General features: G+C 48.2%; 1 protein-coding gene across 1 annotated transcript in view; it reads right to left on the bottom strand.

Annotated features, from left to right (window-relative positions):
- The window catches only part of LOC127040777 (aquaporin FA-CHIP-like), a 129,114-nt gene extending 112,318 nt beyond the window's left edge, over window positions 1-16,796 (bottom strand). Inside the window, exon 1 of the mRNA XM_050935361.1 lies at window positions 16,708-16,796. Coding sequence (XP_050791318.1) covers window positions 16,708-16,796 — 89 coding nt within the window. The remainder of the gene's footprint in view (window positions 1-16,707) is intronic.
- Window positions 16,797-26,194: the final 9,398 nt, after the last annotated feature.

Below are 26,194 nucleotides of genomic sequence, written 5' to 3' on the forward strand. Positions count from 1 at the left end.
GGACGGACTGCACCGGGGGCAGGTAGGGAAAGCTGAGAGAGGCAGAGCCTACCCAAACAGCCAGGCATGGCCCTGCCCACACTCCCCCCTCCCCCAGGGCCCTGCTTCAGTGGCACCACTTCGCTCCAGGGGGCTGGAGTAGGGTGACCACATGTCCAGATTTTATAGGGATTGTGACAATTTTGGGGGCTTTTTCTTATATAGGCTCCTGTTACCCCCCACACACACACACACACACACCCTGTCCTGATTTTTTACACTTGCTATCTGATCACCCTAGGCTGGAGCCATGCTGCCTGCCTTCCCGGGGCTCGGGAGGCTGTGGTGACGCCGCCACGCGCCCCCCCTCCCGGCACGCTCTCACTCCTGGCATGCTCTCCCTCAGGTGGAGGGGATGGGGATGGGGATAGGGATGAGGGTAGTCTCCTCCAGCCAGCGGTTCACCCACCACCCATGTGGCACTGCCCCACGGGGCCCTCAAAGCACAGGGCCCAGAGTGGTCACCCCAATTCCCCGTCCCGTAGGGACAACTCTGGTCCCAGGTAGGCTCCCTGCTGCCCGTGACCCACCCAGCCATGTGGCATTGTGCACAGATACGCAGTTCTTATTCCATCCGGTAAAGGGTTGTGGTAACACACAGCCTTCTAGACAGTTATTTACAAGGCTACGTCTCGATGGCATGGGAAGGGTCACCAGGAGTTTGGATTTGGTTTCCTCAGACGTTATGCTCTGAGCAGGGGCAGCTCCAGGCCACAGCACACCAAGCATGTGCTTGGGGCGGCAAGCCACGGGGGGCACTCTGCCGGTCACTGTGAGGGAGATCTGAAGCCACGGGACCAATGGATTCTCCGCAGGCAAGCCGCCGAAGGCAGCCTGCGTGCCATGCTTCTGGCGGCAAAATCCCTAGAGCCACCCCTGGCTCTGAGCTCACGTTTGCATGAACCTTCATCGAGCTTTGCTTCTTCCAAGCTTGCTGGTGCCCTGTGCTGGCTGGGCAGCTGCCAGAGCTGGTCTCCCCAAGGACAAGGAGCCTGAACCGTGACTTGAAATAAGTGGAAGCATTGCACCCAGCCTGTGGCGAGAATGCGTTAAAGAGCCCACCATGCTGAAGCCCCTCTGACACGGTTTCACTGATTCACGCTAATGTGCAGGTGCCGTGGTGGCCATCTTGGCCCAACCACTGGGGATTGAAACAGGCCCCTCCAGAGCTCAAAGCAGGCTTGGCTATCGTTTGTCTGAGGTGGGTTATAGCAGGCTCATACTCCTGTGAACCGGCCCAGCGTGAGGACTAGCAACACACACTCACCAGTGAAAGAGATTTTACACTGCTGCTCCCAAAAGGCTGAGCACTTCAGTCCTGGCAATCTCTTGTTTCCCACCCGGCCCCTTGGTCACCTCATCCCCTTTTTCAGTAGCCCTGTTAGGCCAAAATCATGAGAGGCTTAGCACTAGATTCCATTTTTTAATGAAACAAAAAGGCATCATCCTTTGAAATAAATCCCAAAGCATCACAGCTTGTCATCTGTGACAGCCACTCACTGCTCTCTTGTGATACCGAACAACCCCCAGGGCTCGGTAGCCAGGCTCAGGCTTCAGTCTTGCCTGGCTTCTGTCACTCACTATTCAGCGTTACATGGCTGATCCTTTAGGTTCATTGATTTGCCTGAGGCAAATCCTCCCACAGCAATTCCTGTGCTGTCAGCCTCTCCGGCTGAGATGAGCGAGCCGGGAGCTCGGCGCTTTTAGAACGTCGATGCCGGCTGACTTTAAGAGGCTGGTGGACCCCGGCAACGCTGATTCCCCTGGAATAGGAATGGCCCAGCCTCCCCAGAGAGCATCTGGAATGCAAAGCTAAGAGGGCATTTCAAGGCCCATACTGACTGCATTCTTTGCACATCCTGTTTAGCACTTTGGGAAAACCTGATGACTCATAGACTCATAGACTCATAGGTCAGAAGGGACCAATCTGATCATCTAGTCTTACCTCCTGCACAAGGCAGGCCACAGAACCCCACCCATCCAATTTTATAACAACCCCTATCCCAGGACCGAGCTATTGAAATCCTCAAAAATGGTTTGAAGACCTCAAGCTGCAGAGACACCACCAGCAAGCGACCCGTGCCCCACGCTGCAGGGGAAGGCGAAAAACCTCCAGGGCACCTGCCAATCTGCCCTGGAGGAAAATTCCTTCCCGACCCCAAATATGGCGATCAGCTAAACCCTGAGCATGTGGGCAAGAGTCACCAGCTAGCACCCAAGAAGGAATTCTCCGCAGCAACTCAGTACCCATCGCATGCAACATCTCCCCTCAGACCATTGAGCAGACCTGTCTGGTGGTAATTCAAGATCAATTGCCCAAATTAACGATCCTATCATAACATCCCCTCCATATACTTATCAAGCTTTGTCTTAAAGCCAGGAAAGTCTTTTGCCCCTACTACTTCCCTCGGAAGGCTATTCCAGAACTTCACTCCCCTAATGGTCAGAAACCTTCGTCTAATTTCAAGTCTAAACTTCCTAATATCCAGTTTATACCCATTCGTCCTCGTGGCTACATTAGTACTAAACTTAAATAATTCCTCTCCCTCCCTAACGTTAACCCCCTTGATATATTTATATAGGGCGAGCATATCCCCCCTCAGCCTTCTTTTGGCCAGGCTAAACAAGCCAAGCTCTTTGAGTCTCCTTTCATAAGGCAGTTTTTCCATTCCTCGGATCATCCTCGTAGCCCGTCTCTGAACCTGTTCCAGTTTGAATTCATCCTTCTTGAACATGGGACACCAGAACTGCACACAGTATTCCAGTTGGGGTCTCACCAACGCCGTATACAACGGTACTAACACATCCTTATCCTTGCAGGAAATACCTCGCCTGATGCATCCCAAAATCGCATTTGCTTTTTTAACAGCCGTATCACATTGGCGACTCATAGTCATCCTGCTATCAACCAGTACCCCAAGGTCCTTCTCTTCCTCCGTCGCTTCCAACTGATGCGCCCCCAACGTATATCCAAAATTCTTATTATTAATTCCTAAATGCATGACCTTGCACTTTTCACTATTGTATTTCATCCTATTTCTATTACTCCAGCTTACAAGGTGGTTCAGATCTTCCTGAATAGTATCCCTGTCCTTCTCCGTGTTAGCAATACCCCCCAGCTTCGTGTCATCCGCAAACTTTATTAGCACATTCCCGCTCTTTGTGCCAAGGTCAGTAATAAAAAGGTTAAATAAGATCGGTCCCAAAACCGATCCTTGAGGGACTCCACTGGTGACCTCCTTCCAGTCCGACAGTTCACCTTTCAATATGACCCTCTGGAGTCTCCCCTTTAACCAGTTCCTTATCCACCTTACAACTTTCATATTCACTCCCAGCTTTTCCAATTTAAGATGACTGATGGAGTGGGCTGTTTGTCAGTGAGCTCTCATTGGAGTCAATGGGAACTGCAGGTGTCAGCCCCAATTTCTTATTTAGGTGCATAAAAATGGATGTAGACCAGGGGTAGGCAACCTATGGCACACGTACCAAAGGCGGCATGCGAGCTGATTTTCAGCGGCACTCACACACAGATCCAGCACACCCTAATCCAGTACACTCCTGGCCACCAGTCCGGGGAGCTCTGCATTTTAATTTAATTTTAAATGAAGCTTCTTAAACATTTTAAAAATCTTATTTACTTTACAGACAACAATATTTTAGTTATGTATTATAGACATAGAAAGGCATAAAAAGTATCACCGGCACGCGAAGCCTTAAATCAGAGTGAATAAATGAAGACTCAGCCCTCCACTTCTGAAAGGTTGCAGACCCCTGATGTAGACACATGTCCTTAGGTGCTTGAATTAGGGCTGCTGCTGCACCCCCTGGCTTGAAGTGGTTTCCATCCAATTCAGAGTTTACAGGTTGGTCCAATGGCTCTCAGCACCCCCACTATACAAATTCTTCCAGCCCCCCTGCACGTCTTTAGCCAAGCGTGATGACAATGGTGTCAGTTCATAGGCAGTTTAAGCAGAATTAACCCTTTCTCATTTACCGTTTTCCATGTGCTTTAGTGCGTTGATACTGGAGCTGACTGAACTTAGGGTGACCAGATGTCCCGATTTTATAGGGACAGTCCTGATTTTGGGGTTTTTTCTTATATAGGCTCCTATTACCACCCCCACCCCCATCCTGATTTTTCACATTTGCTGTCTGGTCACATTACAAATCGTATCTGTCAGGAATTTAGCCTCTTTATCGTTGATGAACCTTCCCTTATTCTCTGCATCTCTCTTTCTTATTCCTAAATACCCCCCAAATAGGCTGAATGAAGAATGTTCCCCCGAAGGTCAGTTTGCTTTACGTATTCTCTCCATGTTATGGATGGTGAGTGGTGGGGTCACCTTAGCGACACAGCAGCATTGCCGCTCCTTGATCAGAGATAAAAAACTTAGGTAAACATCCAGCTAACTGGGCTGGGAAGGATTACATTTTTATTGAAAAATGTTAATAAAAGCTAATTTTACTGTACACACGTAAACCAACGGAAAAATATTTCCTTTGGTAATATTAGAAATGCACAGATAGAAAAAGCAAGAATGATGCTGCCTGAGAAAATATTGGTTTGCTTGAAGGTTATTTACTTTGCATATTTTGCCATGCGATGGTGACAGTTTGTGTTTGAATGGTTATAAAGCTTTAACTTTTTGAATTTCAATCTCTACTGTCATGAAATAATTATTGGTCAACTTTAAAAAGCTATAATTTAACTTTTTAATTTAAAAAGTTAAAAGCCCATTATTTTGGGCAACTGCAAACATTGAAATCAATAAAAATCGGGGAAAAAAAAGCTTAAAAATAAACATGGCGATTAGCCATAGAAATTACCACAAAATAAAAATCCAGTTCGGCCAAGCCTAAGGATACCCAATAACATGCTATGGGATATGAATGCTCATCTCTTCAGCTTGCAGGATTTATACGTATTTTCATGAACACACTGCAGCCTTTCAAATACTCGTGAAAGACTACAAATCATAGCAAGACAAAGTTTTTGGGGTTTTTTTTGCACGAATCAAATTTTGTCACTTTTGCTTTTCTGTTAACCAGTTCTTAAATCCCTCTGGGACAGTGAGAAGTAGTATACACCCGGACCAAGACAGGGTGAATAATGAGGACCTGTGGACCCATCCTCCTACACCTGTGCAAGGTGTCAAACCTGGAGGAAACATGCAGCTCAGTGTTGGCTGACTAGGAGAGGGAGCAGACTTGATCTAGAGTCTCCTCACTGTCACACCTCTGCAGCTCCCTTGAAAAAGTTGGTGTCACTGAAACCAGGACTGGGCCTTGTGTGTCTGGGGCTCTGCTCCAGAGATCAGCAAACTCTTAACAGCTCTACAGTCTCCTCTAACTGGCAGCAGCAGGGCCAGAGGCGTTTGCCAGCAAGGCAGCTGAGTTCCCCTGGTAGCAGTTTTAATTTACTCCTGGGAGATTTTGGCAGTGGCTAGACACTTGGGCAGCCAGAAACTCCACGAGTGAGGGTTGCCAACTTTCTGTTTGCAGAAAACCGAACACTCTTTCCCTGCTCGTTTTCTGAGGCCCCACCCCTGCTCACTCCATACCCCCTTCCACCGTCACTCGCCATCCCCCACCCTCGCTCGCACGCTCATTTTCACCAGGCTGGGGCAGAGGATTGGGGTGCGAGAGGGGGTGAGAGCTTTGGCTGGGGGGCTCTGGGGCGGGGCTGGAGATGAAGGGTTTGGAGTGCAGGAGGGGGTTCCGGGCTGAGGGTTGGGGCCAAGGGATTCAGGGTGTGGGAAGGGGATCCATGCTGGGGCAGGGGGTTAGGGTGCGGGAGGGGATACAGGCTCTGGGCTCAGGGTGCAAGCTCCAGAGTGGGGCCAGAAATGAGGGGTTCAGGGTGTTGGAGGGGGCTCCGAACTGGGGCAGAGTTTGGAGTGAGAGAGGGGGTGAGAGCTCTGGCTGGGGGGCTCTGGGGTGACAAGAATGAGGGGTCTGGGGTGCAGGAGGAGGCTCCAGGCTGGGTCAGGGGGGTAGCATGTGGGAGGGGGTGCGGGGAATGGGCTCCAGGCGGCACTTACCTAAGGCATATCCTAGAAAGCTGACGGCATTTCCCTCCGTCTCCAGCAAGGAGGCACGGCCAGGCGGCTCTGTGTGCTGCCCCGCAGCTTCCATTGGCCCTGCAGCTCCCATTGGCCACGGTTCCCAGCCAATGGGAGCTGCAGAGCCAGTGCTGAGGTGGGGACCAGCATGCAGAGCCCCTGTGGCCACCACTAAACTTAGGAGCCAGAGGGAGATGCCGGCAGCTTTCTGGGAGCCACACAGAGCCAGGCAGACACCCTGCCTGACCCGCTGCCAGCAGCCAATTGGATTTTTAACTGTCAGCGGTGCTCACCAGAACCGCCAGGGTCCCTTTTCGACCAGGGGTTCTGGTCAAGAACCGGACGCCTGGCAACCTTTCCAACAGCCAGTCCCTGTTGATCTCTCCAAGGCATAACTGAGCACTCCCTCCCTCCATCTCTCTCTCTCTCTCCTTTGTATTGCATTTAAGCACAAGGGCTTATTAAAGTGTTGTAGTACAAAGATTGTCACAACATATTAGCACAGCATCTCTAGATAATTCCCCTCCATCAGCTAAACTACTTCTCATTTCAGGGGAAGGTTTTAGGAAATTCATGCATGTGTTATACAAGGCTCAGGAAATGGCTCTGACGTGCTTTATGGGGCTTTAACGCAGCACGTCCGATCCTTCACTTGATATTTTTCATGCAATTCTTACTCTCCAGCTGGCGACAATTATTTTTTACTCTCTTTTCGCTTGGCCTCAGCGGTCTGCAAATCTGCTGGCAATATTTTCCCTTTCTGCACAGCGATGGTGCTGGGAGTCAATAGGACGCTTTCTGGGAAGAAGCGCTCACCCTGTGAGTGAGGGCGGCTGGGCTGGGCCCAGTACAGCACACGCCCATTTATCCAAATAGCAGGAGGTTTTCTCCAGATAATTGGGGGTTTGGATCATTGAGAGGGCAGGTGCCATTCAGCCAATCAGCAACGGTGTGGCCTTCACCGTGACCAGGAGCTTGTCCTCCTCCTGACAGGGGGTCTCTGCATTATTGTCCCCCAGTGTGTCGCGGAGAGTGTGCATCTCCTGTATCTCAGGCTGGGGGACAAGGAAAGGATTTGCATAATGCGTGGGAGTTGGAGAGCAGGGTTTCAGATAAACGGGAGCAATATCGAATTCCTGCTACACGCTCTGCAGCGTGGCTGACATAATGTTGCCCATGGAACCCCAACCTCTGTGATCCATTCACACTGGCCAACTCAATGGTGTCTGGGGTAGCTCGCTACTGAAAGTGCCAGTCTCAGGGCAGACACCCTAAACAGGGCAGACACCCCAAACAGCTGAGGTGTTCTCTAATTAGATTTCACCAAGCCAGTAACAAGCTGAGGAACTCCTGGATGACCATATTAGTCTCACCATGGAATTAGGCTCTCCAGCGCATCTTGCCACCTGGACAAGCTGGGCTAGGTAAGGAAAGGTTATTAAAACCAAAAATCACCTCACATGAGGTTACGCCCAGCCCCAAAGGGCCAGTCACTTACCCTAGGTCAAGGGATACTCAGGAGTTCACGCCAAAGACGATGCTGTAGCCAATTTCTCTAGTAAACTAACTAAAGATTTATTAGCTAAGAAGAAGAAATGAGAGCTATTGAGAAGTTAAAGCATGTAAGATACTTTACAGGTGAGTCTATGTTTCTAGTCCAAACGATAGAAGAGACGTCGTTTCTGCTAGTTCTCCAGAAATCTCTCAGAATGGTTTTGGGGACCTCAGTCCAATCACTCAGAATTCCTCATCAGAATTCATCAGTCCAGAGATGCAGAATCACTCTCAGGGCTCCTTCTTATAGTTGAAAACAGCCTGGCAAGTGTTCTCGGCACAGTGTGGGCCCGTGCTTTGTTGACTAAACGCAGACAACAACGTTGTGGATTTTCCATTGCTGAACGCAGAGACCGAGGCTTTGACGTTAACATGCTATGTCATGTACAGTTCCAAGGCTCCAGTCTTGTTTGGCGGGCAGATATATATAAAGCATTTAGTTAAGACCACCCGCACAATCCTTCATTAGTTTTCAGGAAGTTTTACATATTAAGTAAAGTCACATCTAAATGCTAATACAGCCCTTTGATCTAGGGCTAACGAAAAGTTCACTGTAAATCAATGTTTCAAAGGAGTGAAGGCAATGCATTAGTATTTCACTAGCTTCGATGCATTTAGAGCAAATGTAATTACCGGGTGTAATGTACCTATAATGTGATAGCGTTCCCTTTTGTTCTGTGCCTGTGCCTTTGATTTGAGCTGGCTCCTGAGTAGGCAGGGTGACACATGCAAACAGCCATTTGCATTGTGCTCCCTCGGCCCTGTAAGATGCTTGGTTGACCACAGCAGATGAGAGTGAAATCTGGCCAAGAGTTTGTCATAGGATTTTTGTAAAGTGCCTTGGGCCTACTTGGATGAAAGGCGCTAGGCGCAGCTGTGAAGAAAACAGAATTTCTGCTCTGCAGGGAATTCTGACATTTTCAAACATCTTTACACTCTGAATCAGAGCAAATGGCAAAAAATCGGAAATTCAAATTTGGAAAAATTTCCACTTGAGACCATTAAAATGGCTCACTTTGATAATATAATATAAAATATAATATAATTATAATTAATTCATTAATTAATAAAGACGTAATAGCTCTATAGCTTTCTTCACCATGGGGGCCATTTAAGGATCTGGGGCAAAAATCTGTCTGAGGACTGGTCCTGCTTTGAGCAGGGGGTTGGACTAGATACCTCCTGAAGTCCCTTCCAACCCTAATCTTCTATGATTCTACATATTTTTGATAGATGTCCAAGTCCCCTACAGCAAAATGCACCAATTAGACCCCCATATTAGAAGGCGTACTCCTCCTTTTGTCCCTCCCTCTTTTTGTCCAATCAGCAGGCTGTATGGTTTAAAAGTCCCGCCTACCCTTTCCTCCCTTTCCAAAGCCCCTAGGTTTCATTTTTAGACACATGAATTTTTGGTGTCATCAGCCATTGTGTGTGGGCGGGAGGGGAGAGTTGGCTTACCCTTGAGATCTTGCGTGACCTACAAAATAAAAAGGCGTCATATAAAAAATGGAAACTAGGTCAGATCACGAAGGATGAATATAGGCAAATAACACAGGAATGCAGAGGCAAGATTAGAAAAGCAAAGGCACAAAATGAACTCAAACTAGCTATGGGAATAAAGGGAAACAAGAAGACTTTTTATCAATACATTAGAAGCAAGAGGAAGACTAAGGACAGGGTAGGCCCACTGCTCAATGAGGAGGGGGAAACAGTAACGGGAGACTTGGAAATGGCAGAGATGCTTAATGACTTATTTGTTTCGGTCTTCACTGAGAAGTCTGAAGGAATGTCTAGTATAGTGAATGCTTACAGGAAGAGGGTAGGTTTAGAAGAGAAAATAAGGAAAGAGCAAGTAAAACATCACTTAGAAAAGTTAGATGCCTGCAAGTCACCAGGGCCTGATGAAATGCATCCTAGAATACTGAAGGAGTTAATGGAAGAGGTATCTGAGCCTCTAGCTATTATCTTTGGGAAATCATGGGAGACGGGGGAGATTCCAGAAGACTGGAAAGGGGCAAATATAGTGCCCATCTATAAAAAGGGAAATAAAAACAACCCAGGAAACTACAGACCAGTTAGTCTAACTTCTGTGCCAGGGAAGATAATGGAGCAGGTAATCAAAGAAATCATCTGCAAACACTTGGAAGGTGGTAAGGTGATAGGGAATAGCCAGCACGGATTTGTAAAGAACAAATCGTGTCAAACTAATCTCATAGCGTTCTTTGATAGGATAACGAGCCTTGTGGATAAGGGAGAAGCGGTGGATGTGATATACCTAGACTTTAGTAAGGCATTTGATACAGTCTCTCATGATATTCTTATAGATAAGCTAGGAAAGTACAATTTAGATGGAGCTACTATAAGGTGGGTGCATAACTGGCTGGATAACCGTACTCAGAGAGTAGTTGTTAATGGCTCCCAATCCTGCTGGAAAGGTATAACAAGTGGGGTTCCGCAGGGTTCTGTTTTGGGACCAGCTCTGTTCAATATCTTCATCAACGATTTAGATGTTGGCATAGAAAGTACGCTTATTAAGTTTGCGGACGATACCAAACTGGGAGGGATTGCAACTGCTTTGGAGGACAGGGTCAAAATTCAAAATGATCTGGACAAGTTGGAGAAATGGTCTGAGGTAAACAGGATGAAGTTCAATAAAGATAAATGCAAAGTGCTCCACTTAGGAAGGAACAATCAGTTTCACACATACAGAATGGGAAGAGACTGTCTAGGAAGGAGTATGGCAGAAAGAGATCTAGGGGTCATAGTGGACCACAAGCTTAATATGAGTCAACAGTGTGATACTGTTGCAAAAAAAGCAAACATGATTCTGGGATGCATTAACAGGTGTGTTGTAAACAAGACACGAGAAGTCATTCTTCCACTCTACTCTGCATTGGTTAGGCCTCAACTGGAGTATTGTGTCCAGTTCTGGGCACCGCATTTCAAGAAAGATGTGGAGAAATTGGAGAGGGTCCAGAGAAGAGCAACAAGAATGATTAAAGGTCTTGAGAACATGACCTATGAAGGAAGGCTGAAGGAATTGGGTTTGTTTAGTTTGGAAAAGAGAAGACTGAGAGGGGACATGATAGCAGTTTTCAGGTATCTAAAAGGGTGTCATCAGGAGGAGGGAGAAAACTTGTTCCCCTTAGCCTCCAATGATAGAACAAGAAACAATGGGCTTAAACTGCAGCAAGGGAGATTTAGGTTGGACATTAGGAAAAAGTTCCTAACTGTCAGGGTAGTTAAACACTGGAATAGATTGCCTAGGGAAGTTGTGGAATCTCCATCTCTGGAGATATTTAAGAGTAGGTTAGATAAATGTCTATCAGGGATGGTCTAGACAGTATTTGGTCCTGCCATGAGGGCAGGGGACTGGACTCGATGACCTCTTGAGGTCCCTTCCAGTCCTAGAGTCTATGAGTCTATGAGTCTATATTTTTTAAATTGTATTTAATTTATTCTTCCTGGAAATGATGAAATCTATATTTATTAATTTATTTTATGCCTTTTCCTTATTTTAAGAGGCCAGTGTACTTTGTACACAGTCTGTGCTTTTCCAAATACAGTCTGTTAAACAGGTGCACAATGTCAGAAAAATAAAGGAGAAATGGTGATACACTTAACACTCTTTCTCTCTCTCTCTCTCTCTCTATATATATATATATAAATATATAGGATCATGCCTTTTTAGAGGAAAATATGCTTTTTGTGCAATTTTTAAATGTTTATTAAATAATTGTACAAAATCTTAATGACAGCAGAATAAACGAGAAATGTTCACGTGTGTGCGTGTGTGTAAATACATATGTATATAAAATCAGAGCTTGGAGAGATTTTTTGGAAAAAAAGTTTATTTGTCAAAAACCACAGTTTCAGGGCAACTGAAACTATGCACGAATTTCTGTCAAGTTTGCCGAATAGTTTTGACCAAACTGAAAAAAAAGTTTCAACCCAAGATAATTGATTTTGACCCTCATGTGATACAACAAAAGCAAGCAAAGGAGTCAGACAGTGGCTGGAGGAGAAGCCATGGTGGTTACTGCCCTTATAAGCTGTTAACCAGCTGGGAAAGCCTGGTGCATTAGCTTGTTTGTAAAGTTTTGCCTAAACGAATTACCCAGCATGCAAAAACAATCTCAACCAAACAAAGTTTCTACATGCAATTTCTGAATGGCAGACAGAGGCTTCTCAGCGGGCTCATCAAATGGAGAAGCAGAATTCAGATTCCAGGATACCACGCAAAATCTCATTACAGAAGGGCTCGAAAACAAAGCGGGAAGACAAGTCATCGGACTGCATGAAGGGCAGAGATAAAGTCTGTGGTTGCTGCCACTGTTATGTGAAGAAAGATGCCCCCCATAGGCATCCTCTTTTTTTTCCCTGACTTTTTTAAAGCTAAAACATTTTGCTGAACCTTCTGTTTTAATCATATCAAATAAAGTTTTGAAAAATAAGCTAGCCTGTACTTTTAAAAGTTGAATACGAAAACGATATGGCCAGGGGATAAGAGAATGGCCTGGATTTTAAGGGGACCCTGACGACCGACTGAAATCTTTTTTTGTATCTGTTTTTTGTTAGTTGTCATGCCCTAGCATAGGCAAGAGTGTGTCATACAGCTGTCCTCCCCAACTTCTGGGGGCATGATTTCTCCCGATTGTTTCACCAGTCTCTCTAATCACTTTTTCTCTGGCTACCAAAAATACTCAATAAGTAACCTTAACAAAAACAGTAGGTGGATTACACACTGGGTGATATTTCACAGAGGTCCCTGCAAAGCAACCGTTATCTTTTTGTTGCTTCATTTTATTTTTCAGCACATTGAAGGGGCCCCAAAGAATCCATTTATCGGTTCTCTACATTTGACTTTTATACAAGCAGTAACCCGAGATGCTTTACAACAGTAAATAAAGCAAGACTGACAAAGATAGACTTGAAAAATTCCTGAAAACGGAGCTGTTACGGTGAATCAAGCCTGAATGCCTGGGCACTAAGGGGAGATTAAAAAGGCACAGCTGAAGTAAAAGAGGGTGTGATTTAAGGGGGGATTGGAAGAAACAGGGAATTGGGTGGTTCAGGGATACTTTGTGGTGGCCTAGGCACCCCACCTCCTGTCTACCTACCATATACGCACAACTACATGGGCCCCTTGTCAGAGATACATGCTGTACGTCTTTGGGTTTTGATAAACTGTAACCACAGTTGCCAATTTTCACGCAGTAAATAAGCACCCCAACTTTCACAATAAGCCAAACATCAAGCTGGTCCCATTTCAAAACAAGCCAATCCTGAAGAACCCCAACACATTATGTGACAAGATCCCCCCGGCGTGCAGTCTGGGCCTGGGATGGGCTCGCTGGGCACCCTGGACTCTCTCTCCCTTGCCCCTGCTTGCCAGGAACCGATCAAAAAAACAGAAGCAACAAGCTACAAGCCACCCAAGCAACAAGCCAAAAACTAGCCAACAAGCAACTCGCAAGCCAATTAAGCCAAAAACAAGCCGAATTTCTGCATTTTTTCTCATGGGTTCGGCATGTCTGACTGCAACCCACCAAGAAGTAAAAAACATAACAATAATACCTACCTCCTTCCCTTGTGGCCATCCTGCTGGGTTCTTCCTTACCCAGGGAAGGAGACAAAATAACTTTTGAAGCATTGTCCCTATGCTATTGGCTAAAAAAATATTGCACAACTACTGCATAAAAGAAGACGCACCATTCGAAAAGGCCTTTTTGGGTGTGTCTAAACACTTTTCCATTCCTCTGCTATGAAGACACTGTACAATTATTGGACGACTTTATTAACAATTGCACTAAAGGCATAAAGAGCATGTTTCTCCTTTAAAATAAGGAAAGGGGTGGGCATCTCTATTTATTCATTTTATTTCATTGTTTCCAAGGAGGACACATTAAGTTTTTTTTAAATATAATTTCCCCCAAAATAACCAACCAGGCCAAAAATGCACATGTCCAAAAATGGTACCTGAGGGCCCTGAAAGGGAGGGGAAGGTCAGAGAGACGTCCAAACCCATGTAGTCCACTGATTAGTCAAAAAGAGGGTAGGATAAAAAGAGGGGCACACAGTCTAATACGGGGATGTCGTTGGCACAATACAATAGTAGTGGGCATGGATGTCTGTCAAAATATACACAGTGTGGAAAGCTATAGTGCTATTACTGCTAATCTGATGAAGTGGGTATTCACCCACGAAAGCTCATGCTCCAAAACGTCTGTTAGTCTATAAGGTGCCACAGGATTCTTTGCTGCTTTTACAAATCCAGAATAACACGGCTACCCCTCTGATACATTACTGCTAATATAAAATATAATATCTACTTGCAGAATATTGCAATTTAGATTTTAATATACAGTAATAGTCAAGTTGACATGATATTATTTGCATCGATCATTGAAACAAAATGTTTTCACTTTGATGTTGCCACATTTCGATCTCCTGTTTGTAAAATGCAACGGGGAAAGTCAAACTGATTGATTTTGACATCTTCCCATCGAAAAAGGTCCGTCGAAACTGATGCCTTCCTGCTTCAGTTTCCACAAAACCACCATTTCCAATGTAAAGTGGCTCTGCCAGCCAGCTGCAAGGCAGAGCAAACACAAGCTTCTCGTTACCAGTGCTGTAAAATTGCAAGCCAGCCAGCACATGCAGATCAAGCTCCTTAAGCCCTGCCAGCGTTTGAAGTGATTAAATGGAAGATCTATGGACTGTGTAATATTCACAGAGCAACCGTTAAACTAACTGTGGGCTGATCCAGATCTTTTGGCTGGAATAATGAGGTTAATCATGCAAACTCATTTCATGACTATTAGTTTTGCTACACTGGCTCTCCACAAGCTTCTGTCGGCATAGCGTTAGCATGGGAGGAGAGGGGTCTCAGACCCATCAGAAGCCCCAGGCATGGTATTAAGCTAGGTCTTACCGCTCATTTGCATGAAATTTGGCATTAAATTTGCATCTTGGGGAGAGTGTGAAGCTTTCCTGCCAGCCATGCCTGAGTTAGTATGGGTTCGTGCCCTGTACTCACGCAGCAGTGCAATACCACCTCGCTCCCATATAATATTCTTCATGTGTAGATTTCAATGTTTTTTCAAAGGAGGTCAGCATGATTATCTCCATTTTACAGATGGGGAAACAGAGGCAAAGAGAAGGAAGTGACTTGCCCACAGCAAAGTGAGGAATTGAATCAAAGTCTCTTGTGCCCTGGGCCAGTGCTCTGTCCATTAGGACACACTGCCTTCTCCCAGCACAGGAGCAGTGTTGAAAGGGATCCAGTGTTACCCAAGCGCTGCAGCCACTGGGGCCAGGAGGATGAGCATCATGCAGAAATCCCCATCATTCACCTCAGTGGAGGTCAGTAGGTTTCACTCTGCCACACTCATGCGGGTGTGACTCAGGAGTAACTCCACTGGAGTCAATTGAATCACAGGAGAGTAAAGATGAGGGCAGAATCAGGCCTGGTGGACTCTTACAGATGTGCATTTACATAATAGGTAAACTGAGGCACATGCAGAATAAATGACTTGTCCAGCATCTCATAGCTTTAAGAAGCAGGGGGAGGAAGGCTCAGCTTGTGGACTGAGACTCAGCGGGTCCAATCCAGTTCCTCCATCCAGGATCCTGGTTTTCCAAAGAGCCGGCGGCTTGGTTTTCGACTGGCACGAGGGAGGCTGGGTTTGGAGCCTGGTCTGCAACTTGAGTGAGAAATCTTGGTGGTGCTTTCAGATTATTTTAATCAGGACAAACTGGGCCCAGGTTTTCCAGTTTGCTGGAAGGTGAAATTCCTGGACCCAAACCAGAAGAAGGAAGCCCCTGCAAAGAGAAATGGAGGAGTTTTCCAGGGCTCTAAAAGTTACTGGATTCCAGATCCGGACCCTCATTTTGGACCCATCCTTGATGTTAGGCATTTATCACCAGGCACTATTTGGAAAGGAGAAGGCAGTTGAATGTGTCTGGCCCCTAGGTGGCACCTCTGCACTGTCCTGCCTTCTGCTCCCTCCCTCAGGGGTGATTTTCTCTCATCACCAGCCCCACCAGATGGGCAAGGATGGGCAGAAACTCTCAACATCTCCAGCAGGTGCCGGAGGCTTGTGACATGACAGCAATCGCCACTGGAAGGACCTGTGAGGTCCTGAGGACTGGAGAGGACCAGCTAACATACGAAATAGGGGAAATTCCACAGTCAGGCACAAATATCTGGAATGTCACAGGGAAGGTCCCTTTTTAGTCTGTTCTTGGTGTATGGCCTCTTTTGCTCCCGACCTTGAGGATGAGAATTCAGTTAGGCTTTCTGGAAATATACAGAACTGACCATTGACTTCTATCCCATTTCAGAGCATTACAGGCGTCCACTTCACAACACTCCTGGTGCTCAGGTATTAGCCCCACTTTACAGAAGAGGAAACTGAGGCACAGTGAGGAGATGTGACGAGCCCCAGGAGGCACAGTGGCAGTGCTGGGAAGCAAACCAAGCACTGTGCCTCAGTTTCCCCAGACCCCTGGTCTAACCAATAGACCACGCCCTTTTCCCTTGCCTCTGGACAACAAGTAATTGATGAATGAAGCCTACTTATTGATGGCTCGTGGTCAGGAGCAATGATCGATTTCTCTCGCGCATTCTTTGGAATGATAATTTGGTGTTTTGCTAATCAGTAATTGCCTTGCTGATTCTAGTCCATAATGCAGCCGTTACATTATTTCTCTATTAATGGACGGTTTTTTGAAAGCTCTGTACCCACTAGTAATGAAGCAGCCATAGATACAAAATCTGACAGCCTTTGTGTCCTCTGCAAAGGAAGCTGCGTGATGGGCTCCTAATGCCTATTACCTAGTGATTCCTGAAATAATAATCCCTGTCTCCCAGAGCTTTTCATCAGCAGAGCTCCAAGGGCTTTAGTCTGTTTATCCTCACAGCCCTCTAGGCAGGGCAGTGCTATGAGCCCCATTGTACAGATAGGCAACTGAGGCAAAGAGAGGCTATGGCCCAGATCCTCGAAACTATTTTGGCATTTACCTCAGTGGGACTTAAGCATCTAAATACCTTTCAGCCTCCACAAAGAGCCCTATGTGGCCCTGCCCAGGCTCCACCTCCAGGTCTCCTCCTGCTTCCCGCCGGTGATCTTCCCCCATGACCAGGCTGGGGCTAGGGGGGCCAGCCTGCAGCCCAGGACTCCGGGGCTGGGGACCCTGGATGGTGTCCCTAATTTTCTAGAAGCTGGGAATGGATGACAGGGAGTAGATTGCTTGAAGATGACCTGCTCTGTTCATTCCCTCTGAGGCACCTGGCACTGGCCACTGTCGGAAGACAGGACACTGGGCTGGATGGACCCTTGGTCTGACCCCTTTGGCCATTCTCATGTTCTTCTGAAGGAAGGAATGTGGGGTGCGTCGCTGGGTGTGTGCCTCAGTCCTGAGGCTGTGTTGTTATGACTAGTTACAGTGAGAGCTGAGCCGAGGGATCCAGAGTTGAGGTGGGAGCAGGGGTGGCTGGCGGCTGGAAGCCAGGGGTTGAAGGAGCTGAGCAAGGCTGCTTGGTGCCACGGCGGTGGGAGGCTGAGCTAGCTGATGAGAACGGCACCGAGTGACCAGTGCCCACCTGGGAACCTTTGAATTAAATCAAAGCTAAGCCCATGAGTGATTCACAGGGGATGCAGAAACCAAGATACAGGCAGGGGAGCTGCTGTAAAGAGCCAAGGCTTGCACCTGACCTGGGAGGAGACAGGAAGGCAGCAGAGGGCCAGAGGGAGGGCGTTCCAGGTCTCCGACCCACAGCAGGCTATGCTGCTGGATGGTTCCTCTGCTCCCTAGGCCCTTCACCCTACCCTTTCCCCCGGTCTCTGGCAGGTCGATCAGAGGTGGATGTCAATGCCTGGAGAGGTAATAGGCAAGGCGGGGATAAGCCAGGAAGGATGTTGAAAGTAAAGACAAGCAGCTTATGTTTGATGTGATCAAGGAGGGTGATCCAGTGGAGGGCTGCAAAGAGAGGCGTGACATGGGAAAATGATCTTTTCATGCAGCTGAGCAAGGCAAGGCTGCATTTGGCCAGAGACGAGAACCCTGCTGTAACTGCGAGGTGAGATGTGGAGAGCCCAGAGGAGAGGGGTAGCTGTGAAGATGGAGCCGCAAGGCTACATGTTAGCGATGTGCTGCAGAAAGAATCAGACAGACCCTGGCTATGATCCTGACGCCAAATGACGCCATCTTCGTGGGTTCCTTTAGTGTCAAAATCGCACTTATTTTGCACACCCACTGAAAGCTGGAGTGGGGCAAATTATGCCACTGATACCCGTTTTCTGATCAACTCTTTCCTGATGTGCAGCTTAAATCCCCACTGAATTTGGCACAGAGACTTTCAGGGGAGCTGCACTCCTTTACCCTAAGTTTCATTTGGCTCAGGGCCTGAAGTTTATATAGGCACTTGTGTGTTTTATCTGCAGGGCAGGCACTTTATGGATCACTGCCCAGACCACTCAAAGAGAGCCAAATAATGCAGAGGGACAGGTAAGGATTAGAACTAGGGCCAGTCAATAATAACAGAAGCTTGAAACCAAGGCTGTGAAATTTCCCCTCGGCCAAGAGCAAAACAGATTCCTCCAGCAAGAGGCCTTTTGTTTCCAATGAAGGACAAGAGCAAAGGAAGAAAGAACAAATATAAAGTGAATCTTAGTGAGTGAGAGACTACGGTGTTCGTCACTCTGCAGCATCTGAATTGAAAGTGAAAATGGAATTTGAGCCTAGCATTACAGATATCCGGCATATATTTCCTGTGTTGTCCTGATGTGTCCATAAGAACGGCCCTACTGGGTCAGACCAGAGGTCCATCCAGCCCAGTATCCTGTCCTCTGACAGCGGCCAGTGCCTGGTGCCCCAGAGGGAATGAACAGAACAGGGAATCATCAAGTGATCCAACCCCTGTCGCCCATTCGCAGCCTCTGGCAAACAGAGCCTAGAGACACCTGGCTAATAGCCATTCATGTACCTACCCTCCAGGAACATATCTAGTTCTTTTTTGAAGCCTGTTATGGTCTTGGCCTTCACAACATCCTCCAGCAAGGAGTTCCACAGGTTGACTGTGCCTTGTGTGAAGAAATACTTCCTTTTTGTTTGTTTTAAACCTGCTGCCTAGTCATTTCATTAGGTGACCCCTAATTCTTGTGACCCCTAGTTCTTTCTTATTTACTTTCTCAACACCACTCATGATTTTATAGACCTCTATCATATCCCGCCTTAGGCATCTCTTTTCCTTCCTTGCCATTTAGCATGCCACTGCCCAGAACTGCCCCCCCTCACCATATGAGACTGGTAATGCTGCTCTGGGCACCTCCACTGTGTGTTCACATGTCTCTGTGTGTGACCGGATGTGCATGTATCCGTGTGCATGTGGAGATCTCTGTGTGCATAAGCATGTGTAAAGTGGATGCATGAGTGTGCGTCTGGCCCTGTGGCCATCAGCCTATGCATGCCCGTGAATGGATGCATGAGTGTGCATGTGCCCATCCATGAATATGTTTGTTCGCATGGGAGTGTCTCCAGGAGCATATGCGCTTGCATGTCTGCAGATTTGGGCGTGCAAGTGCATGGATTCAGACCAAGGAACAAAGTCTTTACTTTGACAAGATAAGCACTGAGCATCCCCGCTGAGGCACATTTGTAAGTCTAATTTCTGCCAGGCTCCAGTGCGCCAGCTCCACTCCTGACTCTTGTCAGTTCCCGTGTGAACTCTCCATCAACTCAGCAGATTAGCAACACTGCGGAGGAGCAGGAGCAGTAGGCTCCAAACACAGTGCCAGATTCCCTACATAGATCAGAGGGACGGAGATGCCTCTGAACAGTAGAGATTTGACTTGCCGCCCCCCTGGGGGAGCCCACGTAGCTATCTCAGCCCCACGCGCTGTGCAGGGCACATTTCAAATTGCTTGGAAAGAATGAGATTGTGTCAGCGATGTGTGGGGGGGTAGTAAGGTCTAGGGCAGGGGGGGCCAACCTGTGGCTCCAGAGCTACATGTGGCTCTTCAGAAGTTAATATGCAGCTCCTTGTATGGGCACCGACTCCAGGGCTGGAGCTACAAGCACCAACTTTCCAATGTGCCGGGGGCTGCTCACTGCTCAACCCCTGGCTCTGCCACAGGCCCTGCTCCCACTCCACCCCTTCCCACCCCCTCCCCTGAGCCTGCCATGCTCTCTCTCCTCCCCCTATCTCCCCCCAGAGCCTCCTGCACACCACGAAACAGGTGATTGGGGGCTGCGAGGAGGGAGGTGGAGGTGCTGATCAGCAGGGCTGGGAGGGGTTGGAGGCTCTGGGAGTGGAGGAGGGGAAGCTGATGGGGTGCTGCTGACATACTACTTTGGGTCTTTGGCAATGTACCCTGGTAAATCCTGGCTCCTTCTCAGGCTTAGATTGGCCACCACTGGTCTAATAGTTAGGCTGGGAGTCACAGAATCATAGACTATCAGGGTTGGAAGGGACCTCAGGAGGTCATCTAGTCCAACCCCGTGCTCAGAGCAGAATCAATCCCCAACTAAATCATCCCAGCCAGGGCTTTGTCAAGCCTGACCTTAAAACCTCTAAGGAAGGAGATTCCACCACCTCCCTAGGTAACCCATTCCAGTGCTTCACCATCCTCCTAGTGAAAAAGTTTTTCCTAATATCCAACCTAGACCTCCCCACTGCAACTTGAGACCATTGCCCTTGTTCTGTCATCTACCACCACTGAGACCAGCCGAGCTCCATGCTCTTTGGAACCCCCCGTCAGGTAGTTGAAGGCTGCTATCAAATCCCCCCTCACTCTTCTCCAGGGCCGCCCAGGGGGAGGACAAGAGGGGCAATTTGCCCCAGGCCCCGAGCTCCGCAGGAGCCCCCACGAGAGTTTTTCGGGGCCCCTGGAGCGGGGTCCTTCACTCGCTCAGGGGCCCCAGAAAACTCTTGCGGGGCCGGGCCCCGGAGTTTCTTCCGCTCTCGGTCTTCGCTGGCGGGGGAGTCCTTCCGCTCCGAGGAGGAAGGACCCCCCGCCAACGCATTACCGCCGAAGTGGGACCTGCCGCCGAAGTGCAACCCGGTCTTCGGCGGTAATTCGGCGGCAGGGGGCCCTTCCGTTCAGGGACCCGCCGCCGAAGTGCCCCGAAGAACCGCGGCAGGGGACCCCCACCACCGAATTACCGCCAAAGAGCAGGCTGCACTTCAGCGGCGGGTCCCGCTTCGGAGGTAATTCGCAGGCAGGGGGCCCCCGCCACGGGTCTTCGGGGCACTTCAGCGGTGGGTCCCAGAATGGAAGGGCCCCCCGCCGCTGAACAGGGCCGGCTCTAGACATTTCGCCGCAGGGGGGCCCCCTGCCTCTTGCCGGTCCCACGGTTCCGGTGGACCTCCCGCAGGCATGGCTGCGGAGGGTCCGCTGGTCCCGTGGCTCCGGTGGAGTATCCGCAGGCATGCCTGCGGGAGGTCCACCGGAGCCGCCTGCCGCCGATGGCCCCAGGCCCCCAGAATCCTCTGGGCAGCCCTGCTCTTCTCTTCTGCAGATCTTGGCTCCTTTCTGTGCCCCCTTTATCTGTTTAGAGCACAAGCTCTTCAGGATAGGGGCTGCCTGCCTCTGGGAGGTACAGCGCTGAGCGCAATGAACTCCCAGCCCTGGCTGGGACCTTGCGTTGCTACTGGAACAACAATACATTTGGCTAGGTCTCTGTGCAAGGCACTGTTACACATCTAAGGGTCTCGCTCTGCAAAGAGACACGTCTGCACAGAGACACGTTGGCACAGACTGTCTAAGAGAGAGCGCGCACACCGTGCTCTTTCATGGACCCTTTCTTCTCACCAAGGTGCTAATCTGGCCCCCCATTGCCATAGCATCTGAGCAGCTGCCCGAGGCCCAGAAGAGCTAAGTGTCTTGTTCCAATTCCCAGAGGACATTTGTGGCAGATGCGGGACTTTAACCCAGAGCTCCCATGGCCTCAGCAAATCCCCTAACCCCTGAACCATCCTTCCTCTCTTTGCTTTATGTTTGTTCTTTCTTGTTTGTTATTTGCAATTCAGATATCGGTCATTAAGGCTATTAGTACCTTGTGCATAGAGAAACATAACAGCATGGGCTGCATTACCTTATAAAATTGGAATGTGTTTAGCACATATGCAAAACAAACATTTTAGGCTAAAAGTTGCCAAAAACTGGGCAGGGGGGGAAGAGGGGAAATTGGTCAAAAACTGCCAAAAAGAATCTTTTGGTGGAAGTTTTTCAGTTTTTCTTTTCCAATCAAAAATCCAGGCATGGTACCTGGACCTAGACTATCTTTCATTCTTAATCCAAACAAGGATAGGAAATATGCAATGTGTTTTCCCAGCTTTAAGCCACTTCAAAAGTTCCTTCCTAGGCATTCCCTTTCAGATCTGCCACAATTTGTTTTGGATGTTCTCCTAAATTATTGGCTTTTATTTGGTTCTTTTACTAATCAAGCCATTGTGAACACTAGGAGCACACAGTTCTGTGCAAACAGACAACATTGTGTAAAATCATTGAGGACTTTGAGAGTCATTACTTGGTGTCAAAATTGAGAATGGCCCAGAAACTGGAGCACTAGCTTTTCATTTAGGAAATGCAGGTTCATGTCCAGCCAGGAAGCCGTACCGTGCCTCAGTTTACCATCCATTAAAATGTAGACAATATTACTTTGCTGGGAGGATTGTGGCAATAGAAGTCAGATAAGTAACTTAGGCCTAGTCTACACTACGCGTTTAAACCGATTTTGGCAGCGTTAAACCGATTTAGCGCTGCACCCGTCCACACAACGAGGCCCTTTATATTGATATAAAGGGCTCTTTAAACTGGTTTCTGTACTCCTCCCCGACGAGAGGAGTAGCACTGAAATCGGTATTACCATATCGGATTAGAGTTAGTATGGCCGCAAATTGATGGTGTTGGCCTCCGGGCGGTATCCCACAGTGCACCATTGTGACTGCTCTGGACAGCAATCCGAACTCGGATGCACTGGTCAGGTAAACAGGAAAAGCCCCGCGAACTTTTGAATTTCATTTCCTGTTTGCCCAGCGTGGAGCTCTGATCAGCACGGGTGGCGATGCAGTCCCAAATCCAAAAAGAGCTCCAGCATGGGCCATACGGGAGATACTGGATCTGATCGCTGTATGCGAAGACAAATCTGTTCTATCAGAGCTCCGTTACAGAAGACGAAATGAGAAAGTATTTGAAAAAATCTCCAGGCTATGATAGACAGAGGCCACAGCACAGTGCTGCGTGACAAGCGTAACGGAAAGCCAAAGAATCAAATGGACGCTCATGGAAGGAGGGAGGGGGGACTGAGGACTCCAGCTATACCACAGTCCCCGCAGTCTCCGAAAAGCATTTGCATTCTTGGCTGAGCTCCCAATGCCTGTAGGGTCAAACACATTGTACGGGGTATTTCAGGGTATATGTCATCAATTTACCCCCTCTCCCCTCCCCGTGAAAAAAGGGAAAAAAATCATTTCTTGACTTTTTTTATATGTTACCCTATGTCTACTGCATGCTGCTGGTAGATGCTGTGCTGTGGCAATGAATAGCAGCATCCTCTCCCCTCCCCTCCCCTCCCCTCCCCGGTGGCAGATGGTACACTATGACTGCTATCCATCGTCATCATCAGCCCGTGAGTGCTCCTGGCTGGCCTCAGGTGAGGTCGGCCGGGAGCACCTGGGTAAAAATAGGAATGACTCCAGGTAGATGGTACAGAATGGCTGGTAACCGTCCTCATCACAGCAGCGGGATGCTGGGCTCCTCTCCCCCACACCGCTTAATGTCCTGCCTGGACTATCATAGCAGCTGGAGGCTGCCTCCCCCTCATTTTATCTCACTAAGAAGTCAGTGTTTCTTATTCCTGCATTCTTTATTACTTCATCACACAAGTAGAGAACACTGCTACAGTAGCCCAGAAAGGTTGGGGGAGAAGGGAATCAATGGATGAGGTTGTTGCAGGGGCACCCCCCATGAATGGCATGCAGCTCATCATTTCTGCGGGATCTAACACGGAGCGGCTGTGCTCTCTGGTTCTCTAGTACACTTGCCCCATATTCTAGGCAGGACTGACTCCATTTTTATATAAACCATAAAGGAGGGATTGACTCAGGGAGTCATTCCCATTTTTGTCTTTCCGCCCCCAGCCAACCTCAGCTAGGGCCAGCCAGGAGCACCCATGACAGCAGCAGATGGTACAGAACGACTGATAACCGTCATCTCATCACCAATTTACAATGGCACAGCAGACGGTACAGAACGACTGGTAACCATCCCTGCTACCTCGCAATGGCAAATGAATGCTGCTGTGTAGCACTGCAGTACAGCTTCTGTCAGCGGCATCCAGTACACATACGATGACAGTGACCAAAGGCAAAATGGACTCCATGGTTGCCATGCTACGGCGTCTGCCAGGGCAATCCAGGGAAAAAGGGTGCGAAATGATTGCCTACCGCTGCTTTCCCGGAGGAAGGAATGAGAGATGACATTTACCCAGAATCACCTGTGACACTGTTTTTGCACCATCATGCATTAGGATCTGAACCCAGAATTCCAATGGGCGGGAGAGACTGCAGGAACTATGGGATAGCTACCCACAGTGCAACGCTCCAGAAATCGATGCTCGCCTTGGTAGATGGACACACAGAGCAGAATTAATGTGCTTAGTGTGGCCGCGTGCACTCGACTTTATACAATCTGTTTTACAAAACCAGTTTATGTAAAATCAGAATAATCCCGTAGTGTAGACATACCCTTAGACAAATATTTTTTCCTTCCTCAGAATGCTGTACTGGCCTGGCAACCTGTTTCTGTCTAAATGAGCGCACTCAGAACTGAAGCACTTTAATACTAGCAGGTGTCAGCTACAGACAATCAAATCACACTAGAAAACAAGTTGACTGGCTCCTTAAGCACTTATGTGTGTGGTTGCGGAGGCAAGCTGCCAGTACTAAAACAGCCCTAGAATTACTGAATAGTATAGATGACAATTTCCTCACTCAAGAAGTGTTGAATTCTATAGCAGACCTCAACTCAACAGATAAAGAGGAACTGGTTACAGAACTTTAAACCTTAGTGGTAGCTTAGGCACAAGTAATCAGGACTTTATCTCATGAGTTAAGCGCAAACAAGATAAAGTCCAAATCAGTAATATAGATACTTGGTGCTTTAAAAGGGCCAGTTTCACAAATCTGAAAACAATTGTGAGCCAATTCAGTTGAGAGAAAGAATTTAAACAGAAAAATGTGAATTAATGGAAACTGTTGAACATTTTATTAGATGCCCGAACAGTCACAACCAAGAGAAAAAAAACAACATGGCATCCTTGTGGCACCTAAGAGACTAACAAATTTATTTGGGCATAAGCTTCCATGGGTGTAGACAAGCGGACTCACCCCTGCGGCACCTCCTGCTGGTGACTTCCAAGAATTAGCTCAATTTCCAGCACACCCTCTGCAGGCCAGTGATCTGCCTGTCCTCTGCACCCCCCCCCCCACCTCCACATCCCTCCCTGGACCCGGTGCCCTTTTACATGGGGTGCTGCCCCCTGGCAGTAAGCCCTTTCTCTCAGGGTCTCCCCTCCCCAGGGAAACGCCCACCTTCTATTCCCACCTTGCCACAGGATAAGGCTACTGCCAGTCATTGTGTAGCCCCACACCCTGGGGCAGACTGCAGCATTAGCCACTCATCACTGGCAAGGAGGGTTTGGACCAGCTGCCTTGGACTACCCCTGGGCTACCTCCTGCAACCCTCAGTACCTGTTAGCCCAATGCTAGGCCACAGCCTGGGGCTTTCCAGGCTGGAGCTCCCCAGCTCCTCTGCCTTTCCCCAGCCCTGCTCCACTCTAGGTACCTTGTCTCCAACTCCCTGCAGCCAGACCCATCTCCCTCTGCAGGTAAAGAGAGACTGTTTGGGCTTCTGGCTCACAGCCTCTTATAGGGGCCAGCAGGGCCTGATTGGAGCATGACCACAGCTGAGCCTACTTGCCCCAATCAGCCCAGGCTTCTTGCCCCGGCCACAGCCTTCTCCTGGGCTGTTTTAATCCCTTCAGGGCAGGAGCAGGGGGTCCACCCTGCTACAATGGGCTACAGTCCCAGACACCCAATAGGTACAATGGGCTACAGCCCACTTCATCAGATGCAATCAAGAGAGAAGGACATGCTAGTAAAAAAAAACAACAATCTGACTTAGAGGGGAAGAGAAACTATGAAAAAAACTGTGTGTGTGTTGGAAGCAAGTGGAAGCAAGGGGAGGTTGACAGGAATGAATATAAATCAGAAGCTAGAAATGGTAGGAAATTGATAAAGGAAGAGATATCACTGACACCAAATGATCTGGATCACTTAAGCTTGGTGCAAGCAAGCAAGATGAATTTTAATGCAGGCAAATGTAAAGTCATACATCTAGGAACAAAGAATGCAGGCCCTTCATACAGGATGGAGGACTAGATCAGGGGAAGCAGTGACTCTGAAAAGGTCTTGGGGGTCCTGGTGAAGAATCAATTGAACATGAAGTCCCTGTGGAGAATGCTAATAATGA

Source organism: Gopherus flavomarginatus, chromosome 25 (assembly GCF_025201925.1).
Source record: "Gopherus flavomarginatus isolate rGopFla2 chromosome 25, rGopFla2.mat.asm, whole genome shotgun sequence".
Taxonomy (NCBI): domain Eukaryota; kingdom Metazoa; phylum Chordata; order Testudines; family Testudinidae; genus Gopherus; species Gopherus flavomarginatus.